At 43.5% G+C, this 20,063-nt stretch overlaps 1 protein-coding gene across 1 annotated transcript in view; it reads right to left on the reverse strand.

Annotated features, from left to right (window-relative positions):
* cpne5a (copine Va) overlaps positions 1–20,063 on the reverse strand; it is a gene marked incomplete at its 5' end in the record, with an annotated part of 227,661 nt that overhangs the window by 137,005 nt on the left and 70,593 nt on the right. The window contains 2 exons of the mRNA XM_084333074.1: positions 12,382–12,428; positions 15,231–15,271. Coding sequence (XP_084189200.1) covers positions 12,382–12,428; positions 15,231–15,271 — 88 coding nt within the window. The remainder of the gene's footprint in view (positions 1–12,381; positions 12,429–15,230; positions 15,272–20,063) is intronic.

Raw genomic sequence — 20,063 nt, forward strand, 5'->3', positions numbered from 1 at the left:
CTAGTCAGAAACAGATGATTATTGACGATAGGAAATACGCGCCACCATTTTGTTTGTAGTCATATGAGAGGAGACCCAAAGCTTTCGATGGGCTTTGGAATTTTGAAAAACGACACTACCCAGCTCAAGCCAGCTCCTGTCAATCATCTGACTTGTGGATAAACTTTTTTATTGATCTTAATTTTCAGGATTATCTCCCACAAACCTGAACATTATTGGCATAAATTAGAACGCAGTTCGTTTCTCTACCTTTCTGTGAACATTTAGCAAAAATGTATCTGATGAAAAATTACGGAGAAATTGACATAATAAACAAGTAACTGTACTTACAGTAGATTTCATTCACGTTTTTTTCTGCACACCTGGTGATACTAAATCCAGATTGAACTCTGCCATTGGAAAGGGGAGATTTGGCCCGATCCATAGATGTGTGTGTGGTAGGGGTGTAACGGTACACAGAAGCCACGGTTCGGTACGTACCTCGGTATTGGGGTCACGGTTCGGTATGAGTTCGGTATGAGTTACTACAATTCCAAAAGAAGGGAAAGATAGAGAACTATGTAGCAGTTTCAGACCTGTGTCCATACTTAATGTAGATTACAAGATGTATACATCAATAATATCCAAAAGATTTGAGACATTTATGACAGATATTATAGATGAAGACCAGACCGGATTCATTAACACATCCTGCGCCATAAACGTCGTACAACGTGATTCAAGTTCATGCTAATTCTGCCATTCCACGGCGTATGACGTTATTGAGATCATATTTCATTTTTTCGCCATGTTATTCATAATTCCCTCACGGAGCCTGGTCTGATGCAGTGGGAGCCTGCACATCTCTCTGCAACGCTTCAATACTGCCGTCTGGTGGATGATCGGCGAGTTACAACCGGAAATGGATCTCACGTGATCTCGGTGCGTCTGGGAAATGCGTCCGGCACTCACATAATGTTGCGGGACTACAGACACACACTGGCGTGCATGGATCGCTGCCATAACTCAATAATCGACATGATTTGGGCGTTTATTATTATTATACAAACCGGAAATGGATCGAGTCGATCGCCGTCAAATAAGTGGGATCTTTTTCATCCAGTCTCGTCGGCGAACGGTAAGAGGACGCTGACGTCATTTTCAAGGCGATTGTACATTTCTTTGTTTACAAACCAACTGATCAATAAATCAACCCATACTACATAAAGCATTTACTGACGATCACGGACTTATAAACGACCCCCCCCCCCCGTTCATCCGCGCATAATGAGTCATAACGTTTAGGAACGTATTCAGTTGGATTTTTTAATATAGCGTGTATCACGAATAAACTGCAATCGATAATCTATATTATGCGTTTAGGCCTATAACTAGCGTTCTAGGAATTACTGCAGAAAACGATAAAAACATATTTATATTCTAGACAGTATTTTCGTATGAATCTATGAATGAAAAAGTACAACGTTCCTACATCCTGAACGATAGATAATCGATGTTGAATGGGCCATAGTAATGTCAATTTAGCAATACAATTTAAAAAGTTATAGCCCTGCAAAGAAGGTAAACATCTCCATAGGCTTAGACTGGTGGCAGTGATCATACACACATGATCATACTAGACCCAATTACCAAATTCATTATAAACATATGGAACACAATAGTAAAGAAATACAAGCTAGAAAAAGAATCCAAGATACTGAGATGGATAACACATGACAACAAATTCAAACCAGGGATAGAAGACCATGGGTTGAAAAGATGGGAACGGGGGGGGGGATAACAGCAATATGTACAATGATAGAAGGAGGGGAGATGCAGACTCTACAAAAATTGAAAGAAAGATTCCGACTAGAGCAGGGGTGTCAAACTCATTTTCACAGAGGGCCACATCAGCATTATGGACCGTATAAATGTTAATGTAATGTAAAATAAATGTAGATACTCATTTACATATAGTTAAACATGTTGTTTCTGTATTTATTACTTATTCAAGTTATACATATTGCATATGCATTTGCATAGATGTAAAAATATATGTTAGCTTATGTTATTTTAACAAATAATTTTAGTTGATCAGAACCCCATATTACTCCATTAATCAATGATCAAACCATTCAAGTAAATAACAAAGAAGAAGATCATCAAATACAAGCTATGACATTAAGTTTGTTCAAAACCTTTTTGTCACAGTCAAGAGGGGCAGAACTAACAACTGAGCTGCAAAGAACACGTGGGACAGATGTAGCAGATGTTACAAAAACAAATGGCTGCACACAACCTTGCAGAGGCCATACATCCAACTAATGGAAGATAGTTTAATTAACTTTAATTAACAGATTGCAGAATGGGTACAGTACAGCTCAATACACACAATTGTTAAGGGTATGCAGACCAGAGAAAGACTTTTGACTTGTTTACATCAGGGTCCACCATTTTCAATTCGTAATGAAATTGCTATTATGTGTCCGCATGAACACACAACTGTAACTGTACTCAAAAATAACAAAATAATGGTTGTCTCAGTTCACAACTATATTGGTCAAGTTTTGGGTGGGACTTGTTTGCGTCCCTACAGCTTCTTATTCAATTGAGCGAGATGCTCGGTTATGTCACACAGCCAGTTTGCATCTGACAGTTCAGACAATATTTCTTCAACCCTTTGTTACCTATTCTGCCTGGATCTTTTTTGTATTTTGGGCTGTAAAATTGTCAAAGAATGTCTGAGGAGTAAGTGCTTTTGGCTTTTTTCCTTTGTTACTTCATCAATACCTCAGATGTTCAACATACATGTATGTGTAAGAATGTGTAATAACTAAGGCTGTCAAAGTTAAATATAGAATGGACCGAAGGACCCATGCCACACTTTTTCTTTTCTCATTTTTGTCTATCTGTTTTATTTTTATTTCTTGTTGATAAGTCTTTATAGTTTTGTATGCTGAAATGTATTGTCTATGTATGTTGTTGAAAAAAATGAAAATAAAAACTTAAGTAAAAAAAAAAATAACAAGAAGAAGTCTTTATATGTAGCACACATTGCTACATTCTCATGCAGCGAACACACACATGAGAGATGGGCCGACACACATAGGAACACATGTGCATTTCGGGTCGCTGATTAAATTCCTCTCTGCACTTGACCCATCCCGTTGTCCTTCCCCCCAATGGCAGCCAGGAGCAGACATGAACTGCGGCGTGGGTCACACCCAGGGACTAATCGAAGTGCTCCTGTCCGACAGTGTTAGCGATCTGTTCTGCATGTTTTTCCATTGGGTTTATCTCTTTTTCTGGAGGGGAAACCCTTGAGACCATGGGAAAAACATGCAAACTCCACACAAAAAGGCCCGGGAGATACCCCACCTGGGTACCTGGCAATCCGACAACCTGGTCCCCAAGCAGGATTCAAACCCAGGACCTTCTTGCTGTGAGGCAACAGTGTTAACCACTGCACCACCATGGTACCAGCTACAGCTTTATGCATTAAACAGCAAGTAGCGACAACAATTAGACATGGTGGGGGAACAGGTCTCAAGTGGAACCAAGGCAACCCACTGCAATCAAAACATCATTTAGCTGTCTCTTCATTCTTCATTCTAATTGCATTTGTTTGAAAGAAATCATTTTTTAAAAGACGCTCTGATGGAGGAATGTGAAAGACCGGCCGCCGATGGGAGGGTTTTCTCCCACGGAAAGAGTAATTGGATTACAGTGTCTCTGGCACAGTGAGAAGTTCTCCGACCGTATCAAGTCCAGGGAGGACAAAAACTCATAATGTGTGAGAGATGGGCCAAGACGCTTAGCTTTATCAATTCTGCACAGCTTGACCCTGCCCTGCTCACAAAGCGTTCTGCCCCCTGTCAGTGCCCAGTGAACAGACACTGACATTTTGAGAAGTTGGACTGTTTCAACAACTTTGGGGTAAGTGTGGGGTAATATAAAATGCTTCTGATTAAGTAAAATGAAAATACTAAGCTGTGATAAGCTAGCAAAGCATAGCAGTATATAACTGGGAACCAGCTATCTGCTCCCCAACCAAATGCACAGCCCCATATCTCTTTTGAAATGCACATTTTAAAAGTCTCTTAACCCTTTCACTTCTGCACTACCAAACGGTTAACCCTTTCACTGTGACAATACACAGAAGGTTCACCCTTTCACTGCCACACAACAGCAGGTTAACCCTTTCACTGCCACATGACAGAAGGTTAACCCTTTACTATCACACTACCGACAGTAGTGTGATAGTAAAGGGTTAACCTTCTGTCGTGTGGCAGTGAAAGGGTTAAAGGAACACGCCAAATTTCCAGAGTGAGACAAAAAGCTGTCAGACTGAGGAGGAGTTTCCCTCGCAGTTCTCCGAGGGAAACTCCTCCTCAGTCTGGAAAGGTCTAAAAACCATCACCAACTACGAGCCTAAATCCCCACAGACGTCTGACAACCTTCTCCTGGCTAATGAGCTAAATGAATTCTACTGCAGGTTTGACAAGGAACCCCCGGCCCCCTTTCCTCACACCCCCAGACCACAATCATCCCCCCCGGTCCCCAGTGGTAACCCTGTCTCCCCTACCACGACCCCTCCCCCCACCCACCCACCCCCTTCCCCTTCCCCTCTGCCGCCACCCCTCCCCCCCCCGCCTCCTCTCTGTCACAGAAAGAGAGGTGAACCGCCTGTTCAAGAGTCAAAACCCCCGGAAGGCAGCCGGTCCTGACTCTATTTCACCTGCCACCTTGAAGCACTGCGCTGACCAGCTGTCCCCAGTGTTCACTAACATTTTTAACACCTCACTGGAGCTGTGTCGGGTCCCAGCATGTTTTAAGGCCTCGACCATCATCCCCGTCCCCAAGAAGGCCAAGGTCACAGGCCTTAACGACTACAGACCAGTCGCCCTGACGTCTGTGGTCATGAAGGTCTTTGAGTGCCTTGTCCTGGCCCACCTGAAGTCTACCACAGACCCTCTTCTGGACCCCCTGCAGTTTGCATACAGAGCCAACCGTTCCACGGACGATGCTGTGAACATGGCTCTGCATTATGTCCTGAAACACCTGGACACTGCAGGGACCTACACCAGGATTCTGTTGGTGGACTTCAGCTCGGCCTTCAACACCATCCTCCCGCACATCCTGGAGCACCAGATGTCCCTGCTGCAGGTGCCGGACTCTACCTGCAGGTGGATTACGGACTTCCTGACAAACAGGTCACAGCGGGCGAAGTTGGGAATTAACATCTCCGATCCCAGGGCGTTCAGGTGGCTTAGTGGAGATTGTGCTCGTCACCAATGCAAGAGGCTGGGGTCTCGACTCCCGGAGAGTCAGCATTGCCTTGGCTCGGGCTGATCGCTATACTAACTCGTTTGGCTGAGTTAGGGGGAGGGGAGCCGTGGGTGGGTCCTGGGCGTTGTGGACAGCGACCCCTACAGTTCGGTCGGGGCGCCTGCTCAGCAAGGGTAGGATCTGGAGAGAGGTAGTGCGACCTTCCACACGTTACACACTCCCGGTGAGAATCTGCGCGGCCAGGCTGGCTGCCGGCTGGCTGCACATGCGTCAGAGGAAAGCAACAGTAGGGGAAAGTGCGTAACAACCAGGAAGGGGGTTGGGAATTGGCATAACGACTAACGATGGGATGGAAGAAAAATCGGAAAAAGAAGGAGGGGGAAAAAAGATAATCAAAATAAATTAAAAATTAAAACTCCGATCCCAAGTCCATCAGCACTGGCTCCCCACAGGGCTGCGTTCTGTCCCCACTACTATTCTCCCTGTACACCATAGGTGTCAAACTCATGGCCCGCGGGCCAAATGTGGCCCGCCACGTCATTTGATGTGGCCCCCCAAGAGCTCCGGTAAAAAACAAAAACAAAAAAAAAAAAAAGTTACATTAATCTTGGGTTGAAAAATAGCGGCGTTAAAATAATTGTGGGTTAATGCGTTAATAAAGCTTTAACTTTGACAGCCTTAGTTATTACACATTCTTACACATACATGTATGTTGAACATCTGAGGTATTGATGAAGTAACAAAGGAAAAAAGCCAAAAGCACTTACTCCTCAGACATTCTTTGACAATTTTACAGCCCAAAATACAAAAAAGATCCAGGCAGAATAGGTAACAAAGGGTTGAAGAAATATTGTCTGAACTGTCAGATGCAAACTGGCTGTGTGACATAACCGAGCATCTCGCTCAATTGAATAAGATGCTGTAGGGACGCAAACAAGTCCCACCCAAAACTTGACCAATATAGTTGTGAACTGAGACAACCATTATTTTGTTATTTTTGAGTACAGTTACAGTTGTGTGTTCATGCGGACACATAATAGCAATTTCATTACGAATTGAAAATGGTGGACCCTGATGTAAACAAGTCGAAAGTCTTTCTCTGGTCTGCATACCCTTAACAATTGTGTGTATTTGTGAGGTTTTGTCCGCTGCTCACCTACTCGCTCTGTTCCTTTAAGCCTGTTGCTCACCTACTCGCTCTGTTCCTTTAAGCCTACTGTTAATCAATTGCATTCTCCTCACCTCACTAGCCCCCACCCTCGCGTTCGTTACTCTCGTTTTCTCTTCAGCAGCCACACCCTTGGACTACCTGTCATTATGTGTTTGATTGGTCTGGTGCCGAACACACACTTTTAGTTTCAAGTATCAATTACCTTCACGCACCTGATGTTTATTCTAATTAGTTCCCCTGTGGGCTTTAAGTACCTCGCTCTTCCCCTCTGTCCCTTGTCGGGTCGTGCCGTATCATTCCGTATCATATTCTCTATCACCAAGACTCCTTCGGGAGGTCCTCTGTCTGTCTATGCTGTTTTCATCTCCGGCGTGAGATGCGCTCCAGCCTTCGCCTCCTGTCGCCGTTGCCTGAGGGAGACACTGGACTGCGCTCTCTAAACTTCCACGGGAGGTATCCCAGTGTTCCACTTCAGACCTCCGCGCAGCAGACGTCCTGACGCGCATCCAGACCTCCGCGCAGCAGACGCCCAGACGCGCATCCAGACCTCCGCGCAGCAGACGCGCTCTTCACTCCAGACGCGCATCGCTTCCTAATACTCTACGGGAGGATGCGTCTCTCCGAGCCGGCGCGCTCTTCCGCGCAGACGCACTCTTCCGCGCAGACGCGCTCTTCCGCGCAGACGCGCTCTTCACCCCAGACGCGCATTCAGACGCACTCCAGATGCGTCCTCCGTACCGGCGCGTACTCCAAGCAGACGCGCACCCCTCAGACCTCCGCGCCAGATGCGCCCTCCGTACCGGCGCGCACTCCAAGCAGTCGCGCACCACTCAGACCTCCGCGCCAGATGCGCCCTCCGTACCGGCGCGTACTCCAAGCAGTCGCGCACCACTCAGACCTCCGCTTGGACAACCCGTTTCCCGTGGCGACGCGCTCGCCCCGTTTTGATCCTTCTCTCTTTACACACAGCGCCTGGGTGAGTTTTTATGACTGTCTTTGATCCTATTCGTTTAATGACACTGAAGATATCCTGCTTTTTGTCAGACTGTCACTCACCCAGCGTCAGCTTTTTGGATAGTTCATTGGGATAATCTTTGGCCTTAACATCGCTCACTGTGTGTATACTCACCGAAGATATTATTCACTTGGATTTGTATTTTGGGACTTCACTCACAGTGTGTATATACACCGAAGATTCTGTCACTTGGATTACTCTGTTTTTGGGACAAGTCACCTCTCCTGTCACCTGCTCTGTTTCCCAACTGAACTCTGAGCTAACCCGCTCCCTCTCTCCCTCTCGGCCCCGTTTACCACCCTCGGAGATCTGCCGAGAGAGATCTGCAGAGCGGTTCTGACGTCCACCGTCTGCTTCCTCAGACGAACCATCCCGGGAGATGCTGCAGAGCAGCAACATTCATTAATGCTTGTGTTCCAAGGCCTTACCCTGTTTTTCTCTGTCCCAGTATGCAGCTCCAGCCCTCGCCCTGTTCCAAGGCCTTACCCTGTTTTTCTCTAGTCCTCCTAGTCCTCCCTGTCTAGTCCCTCCAGTCCTCCCTCTCCCCAGCCCGCCTCCGCGGGCCTCTGTCCCTGTTTTCCCCACTCTAGTCCTCCTAGTCCTCCCTGTCCCCAGCCCGCCTCCGCGGGCCTCTGTCCCTGTCTCCCCTCTCTAGTCCTCCTAGTCCTCCCTGTCCAGTCCTCCTAGTCCTCCCTTCCTCCCTTGCCCCGGCCCTGTTTTCCGTTAGCCTTCCCTTAGCCTTCCCCTTAGCCAGCTCGCCTCTTAAAGGCACTGTGCCTTTTCCCTTTCTGTTTATCCAGTAATTTGTGTTCTCCCTTAAAGGGACAGTGCCGTTTCTGTGTGTTTTCAATAAATGCCCAGTTCTTGGCTTACTCTCATACCTGTCTTGTGTTGTGCGATTGGGGTCGGTTACAAACCATAACAGTATTGAGCTGTACTGTACCCATTCTGCAATCTGTTAATTAAAGTTAATTAAACTATCTTCCATTAGTTGGGTGTATGGCCTCTGCAAGGTTGTGTGCAGCCATTTGTTTTTGTAACATCTGCTACATCTGTCCCACGTGTTCTTTGCAGCTCAGTTGTTAGTTCTGCCCCTCTTGACTGTGACAAAAAGGTTTTGAACAAACTTAATGTCATAGCTTGTATTTGATGATCTTCTTCTTTGTTATTTACTTGAATGGTTTGATCATTGATTAATGGAGTAATATGGGGTTCTGATCAACTAAAATTATTTGTTAAAATAACATAAGCTAACATATATTTTTACATCTATGCAAATGCATATGCAATATGTATAACTTGAATAAGTAATAAATACAGAAACAACATGTTTAACTATATGTAAATGAGTAGCTACATTTATTTTACATTACATTAACATTTATACGGTCTTTGGCCCTTTGAGGGCAACCATAATGCTGATGTGGCCCTCTGTGAAAATGAGTTTGACACCCCTGCTGTACACCAACAGCTGTGTCACTCTGCACCCCTCGGTCAAACTCCTGAAGTTTGCGGACGACACCACCCTGGTGGGTCTCATATCCAGGGGGGACGAGTCCGCCTACAGGAGGGAGATCGAGAGGCTGCTGAGCCGGTGCAGCTGCAACAACCTGGACCTCAACGCCCAGAAAACAGTGGAGATGGTAGTGGACTTCAGGCGGAAGGCAGCCCCCCCCACCCGATCATTCTTCCTCGGCATGACACTCTCCCGGGACCTGAAATGGGAGCTGAACACCATCGCTCTCAATAAAAATGCCCGGAAGAGGATGTTCTTCCTACGTCAGCTGAGGAAGTTCAGGCTGCCGAGGACTATGATGGTCCAGTTCTACACTGCCATCATCCAGTCCATCCTCACCCTCTCCATCATCACCTGGTTCCCTGCAGCCACGGTCAGGGACAAGGCCAAGCTACAGCGGGTGATACGATCAGCGGAGAGGGTGATCGGCTGCCCCCTTCCCTCCCTCGAGTCCCTACATTCCTCCAGGGCCTTGAGGAGGGCGAGGAAGATCATGGCAGACCCCGCCCACCCGGGTCACAACCTCTTCACCATGCTCCCCCACGGCAGGCGGCTACGGCTGCCCAAGACATTAAAGTCCCGCCATAGACTCAGCTTCTTCCCCTCAGCAGCTCGCCTGGTAAACGAGTCAGGTGTCCCCCTGCTCCCCCCCTCTATGGCGAGCTGCTAGGGCTGGACCTCTGGACTTGAACTATGCTGCACTGTTTCCATGTCCCCCACCACCACCACTGCACTTTTTACAGTATATTGTTGTCTCACTGTTCTGTCCTGTCTTGCACTTTACTTATAATTATTTATTTACTGTTCTATTGTTCTTAATGTGAAAAAAAGCATGCACTGTAAACATCAAATCACGTTCCATTTGTACTGCAATATGGTGAATAAAGTAATCTGAATCTGAATCTGAATCCATTTAAAACCTGTCTTGTCTGGGCGGCCGGGTAGCGCAGCGGACTAAGCGTCTGTCTACCACCACAGAGCCAGTGGGATCTAATCTAGCTGTGGTGCCTCGGGCTTGGCCGACCGTCCATACTAACACAATTGGCAGTGTTAGCGGGTGGGAAGCCGGCGTGGGTGGGTCCTGGTCGTTGTAAACAGCGACTCCTACAGTTCGGTCGGCGCACCTGCACAGCAAGGGAAGGATCTGGGAGAGGTAGTGTGACCTTCCACACGTTACACTCTCCCAGTGAGAGTCCGCGCTGCCAGGTGAAAAGAAGCGGTGGGCTGGCTACACATGTGTCGGAGGAAGCATGTGATAGTCTCCGCCCTCCCAGACCGACGGTAGGGGGTAGAGTGCGCAACGACCAGGAAGGGGAGTGGGAATTGGCATAACGACTAACATTGGGATGGGAGAAAAATGGAAAAAGAAGGGGGGGGGAGATAATACAAAAAAATGTAAAAGCTGTCTTGTCTGAATCAGAAACGAGAAAGTTATTCAACTGTTCTGCCTATTGCAATGTTCAATGACCCTGCAGTGTTATTAGTGTCTCTATTGTCATTCATTCGTGATTTTAGGGATATTTTAAAAAGGGGATGGACCAGATCTGGGAAATAACCAGAGTGCGTTGACAAGTTGGCTTTATTCTCCACTCGCTTTTTCTGTCAGAGCAAAAGGGATGGATGTTCCCAAACAGTGACAGAGAAAGAAGAGGACTGTTATTTACAATACAGATAATTGATAACAGTGGGTGGACAGGGAGATCAACTTTTCAATTGTTTGATTGTGTGATTTGTAAGTGTACATTTCTGACATGTATGCATAATGACGTACAAAAGAGCAGAGTCTGCCCCATCCCTTATTCAGTAGGCTCCTCAAGAATCAATTACAAAATGAAGAAAACTGTGTTTTTTTGTATGTGTTTTTCGTAGCAGTGATAGTTGTGGGTAATTTCGGCTTTGGCACTACAACCATCCCATCTTTAGTTCATATTGTTTCTACTGCAGGTTGCAGTGCTAAACCTTTTAATAAAGACTATTTCTATTTGGATACTTAATTATGAGGGGGGGTAAACACTCAATTATATTCTGCTTGTGTATGCTCTGAGGAGAAACTGAGCTAAACTGTTGAGATTTTTAAATGCCACTGTTTTCTCTCGACAAGTCCACCACTGCTGAATTGACCCATTAAGATCGGAAGCACCATTTTCTGGCTCAGTGAGATAGCACTACCCAGTAATACAGTATATATACTTTTTCACAGATTCACATTTTGGGGGCATCTGATCTTAGGCTTTGGGAAAGTGAGAATAAAGCAATACTATACACTCTTAAAGGACTGGTATTTGGCCTTTATAATAAACCCCTTCAAGTGACCCACACAGACCCCATTTTGGGACCCACTGGAGATTTTGGAGACAAACAGTACTACCAGTATAGGAGCTGGTGCCCTCCTCTGACTAGCGGTGTCTCAGTGGTGTAGTGGTATACTAGTTATACTAGTGCGGTTAGAAAAGTGGGTACGCCACTTCAATTTAATTTTCAGTTGCTATAGGTCAGTCACTGTGACATTTAATACAGTCCGCATGAGTTTTATGACTTCACTGAGAATGGGGTAGGTCGTTGTTCCCTCAGAAAACAAGTATAGAATTACTATCCAAAAATGGTGAAACAGTCTACTCGGAATGTCCAAATGAAGAGGCAGACGTTGTACTGTACCTGGACTGCGTATACACGCCGTCATTCAACACTACCGATCTTGCCTCCTGCTACAGCACTTCCTTTGAGCGGCGTTTCTAATTAAGATCCAGCAGCATGGCACTGTGAGGAGAAGCTTCTGGCAGCCGGTGGGATTCTGACTCTGATGCTAATTGCTATTGATACGTGTAGCTGTCATCTTAAATGGCCAATCAGTCACAGCTAACGCGGCCACGACCAATACATGAATATGCAGGGGGGGGGGGTCAATCAATATTAGCAGGGTGACTGGCAGTCACAGCATTTACCTTGAGAGGGAGGGAGGTGGGGAGGGAGGGAGGTTAGGGAGGGAGAGAGAGGTGTTTTGACTTAGAGTAGAGCAGCGGTTCCCAAACTTTTTTGGCCGTGCACCCCCTGTCACCTCGCGACCTAGCTGATGCACCCCCCAATGGGTTTCTGTTAGAAAAAATTGTTGCTGGTCTCCGTGCACAGATTACATTTTTTATTTTATCTCTTCCCACGGCGACTATGGATAGGGAATTTCTTTATTTAATTAAAATGCTCACGACAACATGGATGCATGTACTCTGCCAGCATGTTTAATATCCATAATACTAAAGGTTTGACTAAGATTTGTATGACATTTTATTGTAAAAAAAAAATAATAATAAAAAAAAAATGTAATTTACCACCATTAGCCTTTTCATGTCACGCACCACCTAGAGGGCGCTCGCGCACCACAGTTTGGGAACCACTGGAGTAGAGGGTCTCTCTTACCTCTCGCCACTGTTTGGTCTCCACTCCCTGGGTGTACAGCACAACCACTGTGGAGAGAAAGTCAGAGAGAGAGAGAGAGAGAGAGAGAGAGAGAGAGAGAGAGAGAGAGAGAGAGAGAGAGAGAGAGAGAGATAGTAGCACCATCACAAAACAGACACAATCAAGAGGCCCAATTTGCCCCAATGATGTTTGTTTTTCACTCTTCTCTCCCCATATGCATCGTTAATTAGCCTGCCTCGGCCCCCCAACATACTGTAGCATAATACAGTTTGTTTAAAGTGAGTGTGTGCGTGTGGATGTGTGTGCTATGTGCGTTTGATGGTTGTTGTTGTGTAGTGTTCATTGTTCGTTAAGCAGCCTGATGGCCTGGGGATAGAAGCTTCTTCTGAGTCTTTCTGTGCTCGCCTTGAGACTCCGGTATCGCTTGCCTGACCGCAGCAGTTCAAAGAGGCAGTTGTTCGGGTGGCTCGAGTCCTTAATAATTCTCTTAGCCTTCCCCCTGCACCGCTTGTTGTAAATGTTCTGGTCTGCATCCCCTTAATTGTGTGTATTGAGCTGTACTGTATTGTACCCATTCTGCAATCTGTTAATAAAGTTTTCAATCAATCAATCAAGTCGCCTATTCTCAGTCCTTGCCCCACAATGGTGGAATGAACTACCCACCCCAGTTAGGACAGCCGAAACCCTGTCCAATCTTTCGCCGTCGACTAAAGACGCACTTCTTCAACCATTATCTGAAATTAAATTAAAAAAATATATAATAATAATTTAAATCTAACCCTAACTAACCTTACTGTCGTGTATTTGTCCTAATAAACGAACCTACACTGTAGCACTCAACACTTTGATGAACATTGTTACTCAGCTGATAGAGTTGTGCCCTTCCTGATGACTTGTCGTACAGAACTTGTAAGTCGCTTTGGATAAAAGCGTCAGCTAAATGACTAAATGTAAATGTAAATGTACAGTGTCAAGCTTGATGATACTGCACAGTGTGAAATCAAGGTACTACCTCTGCGGGGCGAGAAAAAACTGTTGTCTTTCATTAAGATTGAAGGCCCTTGGGGAGGACGACTCAACATTGTGCAATCATAATGCAATTTATGTACAGTGAGATTCTCATGATTTATAATTTGATCTAGACGTCTTCAAATGGCACTGAGGTAAGAGTGAGCAACCGTGCTTGTATCGCCCGAGGTTTGTCTTTGGTGGGAATACGGAACAGGAGTGAGTGTGATATTTCCCCCTATTCACTCATCCTAAACAAACGGGGGCCACCCAACTGCCGTCCCTATCATGTCAAATGTCTCCTCTTTTCCCCGTCCCTCAGGAGGTGTCGTAGAGACGTAGAGAACGCCTTAACGGCCGCAGGGACCCAGGCTGCCTCCGTGGCACCAAAAGATACCAATTTACATTCAGAGGGCTGCCGTTTATATATGCGCTGCATGCATTAAGGTACTTTCTGCACATTACTGTGCAAATCATATGCGGCTATTGAAGGAACACTTTGAAATAGCCGGGTAAACTGAATCACAGTTAAGTTCAGCGAAAGAGAAAGTAATAAGGGTGTCAATGTTTGCACCATATATATATACAGTATATTACATGTTTTATACTGGGAAAGGTGCCTTGCGATCTTCACACCTGAATTCTCTTTGAAAGAGCAATCTGTGTTTCATTAGAGCGGTAAAGGGCTATTAGAATGTGGCGCGGGTCAGACTTGGACAATGCGTCTCTGCAGTCTCTACGCTTGGATTCTCCCAGAAAGAGCATACGTGTCGCTCAGTTTAGCAGGGTAAAAAAGGCTGTTAGAATGTGAAGTAGGGCTGTCCCCGAAGCCTGTTTTTGGGATTTGAACTTCGTCAGGGTTTTTCGAACGGACGTTCGAACCTTCGTTTTTAATAATAATTTTTTTTTTTTTCAAATTATAATTTTTTTTAATATCCTCAAACAAAATCCTCAATTTGAATAAAGTGATTAATGTGATCAAATTCGTTTTTTTTATTTATTAAATAAACTGTCCAGCCCCAGACCCTACTAAATCAACTTTCTTTAACACATTGAGTGCCATGCCCTTTTGACCATATATGGGCTAGAGTGCCAGCACTAAAGTCAATGGGAGGTTGTTAAAACTCACTCCACTCAAATCAATAGTTATAATTCACTCTACTCAAAATCAAATTTAAATCGACGTGGCTGGAAGGAATGTTGCCAGCCAGTCAAAACAAACTCCGGACGACTCACCAAGGACGAACCAGAGAGCTGCTGATAAGACTTTGCAGTGAGACTCCCACCCCCCCAAATATGGCAGTGGAGCTACTGTGGCTGGGGGGGGGCCACCAGGATGTTTCTGTCTCGGCTTTTTTTCTGAGGCACATGCCCACCCAATCCAATCCAATGATGTGCATTACCATCCGGGAGACGATAGGCGGAGGTATTTGCCCTTTTCGAGCTCAGACCCATTCACAATGATAACGTCAGGCTGGATGGATGAAAAATTTATGGATATCGCTAATAAAAGAAATAACGATTAAAAGACGAGAAAACTGGTCATTGGCACTCAACGAATGGCGAGTTAGCACGACTAATCTCGTTGTTGGCAGTCAATGTGTTAATGAATATAACTCATCAGTTTTAATACTATAATATTAGTGTAGCCTAATCTTTATCTGCAACTGTGAAGAAAAACCCCATTGGTTTAAACAGAATGAATAGAAAAAAATATTTTAAAAGAATTATAAAAATAATAAAAGAATTCGAATGTTGATTTAGAATTTGAATGCCAACGTAACGAACAAAGGTTCGAACATTCGAACGTTTGGGCTCAGCCCTAATGTGAAGGCACTTACGTGGGTCAGACTTGGAGAACGTGTCTCTGTCCAGCAGATTCCTGTAAGAGAAAGAAACGAGTAACAAAGGTTTATGTGAATCTGGAATAAGGAATCAAAGGATCAAGATGTGTACTGTACTTGATTGCGCAAATGCTGTAAGTACATTTAAGTACAGTAAGTACAAGTAAAGCAAGGCTGCCAACTTTTCAGAAAACCTTGGAATGAGATTTGATGGAAGTTGTACTAATTGGAATAAGACTATAACACTATTAGCCATCTTAATCCATAACCATTTCCTCAGAGGACCCTGCATTCCCATTAGAGGACAATACATGTCCTCTAATCAATCAACATCAATAATGTGTTTTTAAGGCGAGACAGTACTCCCAAAATCGCCTTTTTGCTTCTTTTATTTTTGACGATATTGATATTTTGTTATATTTAGCTTCCTTAACATGTCTTATTTCAAACTAGTGGCAATAAAATATCGAAAACACACAATTAGTTGTTTATTTTCAAGTTCAAGTTCAAGTTCTTTAATAGTTGTCATACAGAAGTACAGAATACTTTCATACAAAATGCTTCTTACTGTTACGCTCCAGAGACTGTGCTAGACAAGATAGTATCAAATAACATAATATAGCATGTAATTTAGAAGAAGAAAAATGAGGTCACAGTGTTCGGTATAGACATATGTACAATGTTCTGAGTTACCATATAATATACAATACTATGCAGTGTACTAATGTACAGTACTATCTAGTGCAAAGCAGAAATGGGATGAGGTACAATTTTAGGTACAATTTACAGTAAGGTGTACGAGTTCTAGTGCAATCCTTCATCAATAAATATAAAGTGTGGGGAGTGGGTGCTACAGTGTGTTTGTTTAAAGTGGGTGTGTGCTATAAAGTGTGTGGAGTGGGTGCTACAGTGTGTTTGTTTAAAGTGAGTGTGTGCGTGTGGATGTGTGTGCTATGTGCGTTTGGTGGTTGTTGTTGTGTAGTGTTCATTCAAAAAAAATTTACTTCATTTAGTCTGATTGTGTCCATAGATCACAATTACAATACAGAACTTTGAGGGCGTTTTCCCAAAAAAAAAAATTCTTACACGCAAGAGATGAAATGTCAATTTCCCTAGCACCTACACACACCATACTTTCCAAATGTATTCCTATCTACAGGGCCGGACTGGGGAAATAATTCATACCGGGAGATATACAGCGAAATATAGCCCCAATCAGGCCACTTTTTAAGCGGGGGGTCTGGGGGTCCCCCACCAGGATTTTTTTTTGTTACAAAGACTTCATTTCCTGCATTCTGGTGAATTTTAGTGCATGCGAATCACAAACTAATGAGCCAACAATTGCTTAGTACAATGTACTGTTATGAACCTCAAATAAAACTGTTGTGGCACTAGCAATGCTACTCTCTCCACCTTCAAAAAGAAAAAAGCAAGAGCACAACATATTTTTCTATTTACTATTATAATACAGTTAACCACTCTCTCCAATATTCAAACAGAGCAAGAGCACAATACCATATTCACTTTACTGATGCACTACCCATCAACAGTTAAAATAGCCCTTTACACAAACATTAAATAACAGACCTTTCATTACAATACTATAATAACAGTAGCCACTGCCAGAATAGTGACACATGTATTGCGTGTGGTGAGCACACGCATACATGCACAACAAAGACAGAAGATTGCGTTGTCTCAATCATTTTAACTATAAAATGAGCTCAAAGTATGAGCTCACTGACTGAAATTTCCAACAAAAAGCATCAATTGTCAAATAATATTGATCACATTAACTAGACTAGATGTTTTTGAGGAAATTAGAAAGGGAACAACAACTTAACCCTTGTGTCTGATCAGATTCTTATTTTTTTTGATAACTTTGCAGTGATTATGTTTGTAGCCAATATATGTGGCAAAGGTGTGTAATCGTTGAATTATCTTGGAATTATTTTGACTTTCTCTTTCATAAATTGTTTATTCAACTTCAGCCCCAATCATAACCACCACATATTGTTTTTTGTAATGTCAGATTTAACAACTCCTTTCAGAAAAGTGGGAGTATTTCATTTTTAATCTGAAGTTGAATAAAAGATTTATGGAAAAGAAAGTGGGAAATTATTTCAACATATAATCTTTTTATGGCGTTTTTCAATTTAGTCCCCTAATATGGTAAGAGTATAACACTTTAGTTTTCAGACACAAGGGTTAAATTATTTATTTGTTTCTTGGCAGATTTAACATTGGGCTTTTGACAGGGGAGATGATGCATTGCATGGTAACGTTAGCTAGCTAACATCCACATGTTTATTTTTATCACTGACTAACCTGCTGGTTCCTTGACCTTGGTGCAAGAAAACATTTGATAAATGTTGCCGGATTTAGCAGAATCTCCAAGGGCCTTTCTTTTTCTTTGTTTTATCCCTCTCTCCTCCACCCTTTCTCTTTCTTCCACTGTCCATCTTGACATCAACGTTAATTGACTTTCGCTCTACTGTATCTCTTCCGAGTCCCTCACTACCTAGCGCATTGCCTGGCTGTTATTCTCCATCTGAGTGCCATCTGCCATTCCATTCGCCGCCTCCGCTGTCAATCAATTGTATTTGTATCGCCTGGTCCCGCCTCCACCAATCACAAGTGGCAGCACGGCTCCATTGTGTGTGTGTGATCCGCGTGAGGAAGAGAGAGTCAGATAGTTCTCCACCCAATCCTGGTTGTTCCCCACCCACCTAGGTTATCTAACTATCGCGCCGCGCCGCCGCCACAACTAGAAACAATGGCCTGACAAAAAAGAAATAAAAAAAAGTATAATAAATTTTTATTTTTTTTTTTATTATTGCAAAACAAAACTTATTAAAAGTCAGTACTCAACACACAATGTATAATGAAACTTTCAGTAAAGGTGGTTAAAATATATGCAAGTACAGAAACAGGATAAAACAAAAATAGTCAATAATAACATTTTAACCGTATACAGTGTATATCCAGCGAAGTTACAATTATATAAATGTTAGTATATAATATACCCCTAATACCTATTTTCTAAAACCCTACACACATATGTTCCAGCTCAAACCCCCCCCTCCCGGACCCCCTCTTGGATAGTACCTCCATTATCCCTCACTCCTAACCAGACACTACCATTATAGGCTAGCTTTTATTCTCTCCACCACTTCTAACCACATTGACATTTTGGATTCATTGAGCCCCAGAATTCTTGCTGTAGATATTTCTTGATATATCACATCGAGGTATGTAAGAAACCACACTTTCCGGCACATTTTTTCCGGTTGAAACCAACGTGATGCGATCAGTTTTTTAGCTACTGTGATACCCGATAAAACCAATCTTTTTAGTTGTGGATTCACTGCAAACTCAAAAACATCATTCAATAGCAATACCGCGGGGTGTACAGGTATATTCCAAAATACGAGTATTGATAATTGTTGGGACACATCTTTCCAGAATGCCTTAACTGGTGGGCAGTCCCAATACATGTGCATAAATGTTCCTTCGTCCCCATTTGTACATTGGGAGCATTTGGAGTCTTGTATAAGCCCCATTTTGCACAGCCTTATAGGAGTCAAGTATGTCCTGTGAATATAGTTCAGATTGATTTGTTGATGATCCGGGTTCCTTGATGTAAGTCGGACATTTGCCCAGGCTCCTTGCCAATCAAAGTCATTTTCCAGGTCTGGTATATCCCTCCTCCAGACATTGTCTAGTTGAAGGGTTTCATACGAGGACGTTAGTAATTGATAATAAAAACCTGATACAAAACCTCCCAATGTATCTCTTTCATAGAAAAATGTGTGGTATCTGTGGTGTTCAATTGGTATGTGTAATGGAACACCGTGAGATCTCATACAAAGTCGTAACTGTATGTAAAAAAGCCATGTGGACTCGGTGAGGTTAAACTTTATGCATATTTCGACATAACTACAGAGGCCCTTGTTATTAAAAATATCCCCTAATGAGTGTATGCCTCTCTCTTCCCATATAGGGAATCTTATAGGTCGTTTTCCCATTAAGAGAGCATTGTTATTGAATATGGGAGTGTGATTATGCCATACTTGAGGGTTAGGAAATTTCCTTTGTGTTTCCCGCCATGTCCTGATTGCATGGGTAATTATTGGGCCAAATTCTCGCTCACAATGCTTGATTGAAAGTTTAGTGTATGCTATGTCTTTCAATCTCTGTGGGGCTACTATGTTTTCTTCTAATTTTCTCCAAGATACCAAAGCCTCGGGGTCAAACCATATCTTCTTCAATGGTCTTAATGTGAAGGCATTAAAATATTGTAAAAAATCTGGGACTGCCATGCCACCGTCTGCTTTATTTCTCTGTGCGGTGGATCTTTTTATGCGAGGTGGTTTGTTATTCCAAATAAATTTGTATGTGGAGGTTTGTAATCTTTTCCAGTAGCCCTCTGGAGGAGGTAACGGAAGCATTGAGCTGAAGAAATTGATTCTTGGTAATACATCCATCTTAACTATTGATACCCTTGCCTGTACTGAGTTTTTAAGTTTTGCCCACCTGTCCAGGTCGTCTTTGATTTTGTTCTGTATTTTTGTGTAATTGTGCTTCACCGTTTGTCTTATGGTGGGAAATATTTCCACACCCAAGCATCTGAAATGTTTGACCATGGGTATCGCACCTGGGAGGGTTGTCTCTTTTTTTGCACTGGTGTTAAGAGGAAGAAAAGCCGACTTAGGCCAATTTATTTTAAATCCTGATAAATCACCAAAGTTCTCTATCAACTTGAGTATAAGCGGCAATGTGTTGTTGGGGTTTTGCATGAACAATATTACGTCGTCCGCATATAAACTA

This window comes from Notolepis coatsorum, assembly GCF_963971535.1.
Source record: "Notolepis coatsorum genome assembly, chromosome: 17".
Classification (NCBI taxonomy): domain Eukaryota; kingdom Metazoa; phylum Chordata; class Actinopteri; order Aulopiformes; family Paralepididae; genus Notolepis; species Notolepis coatsorum.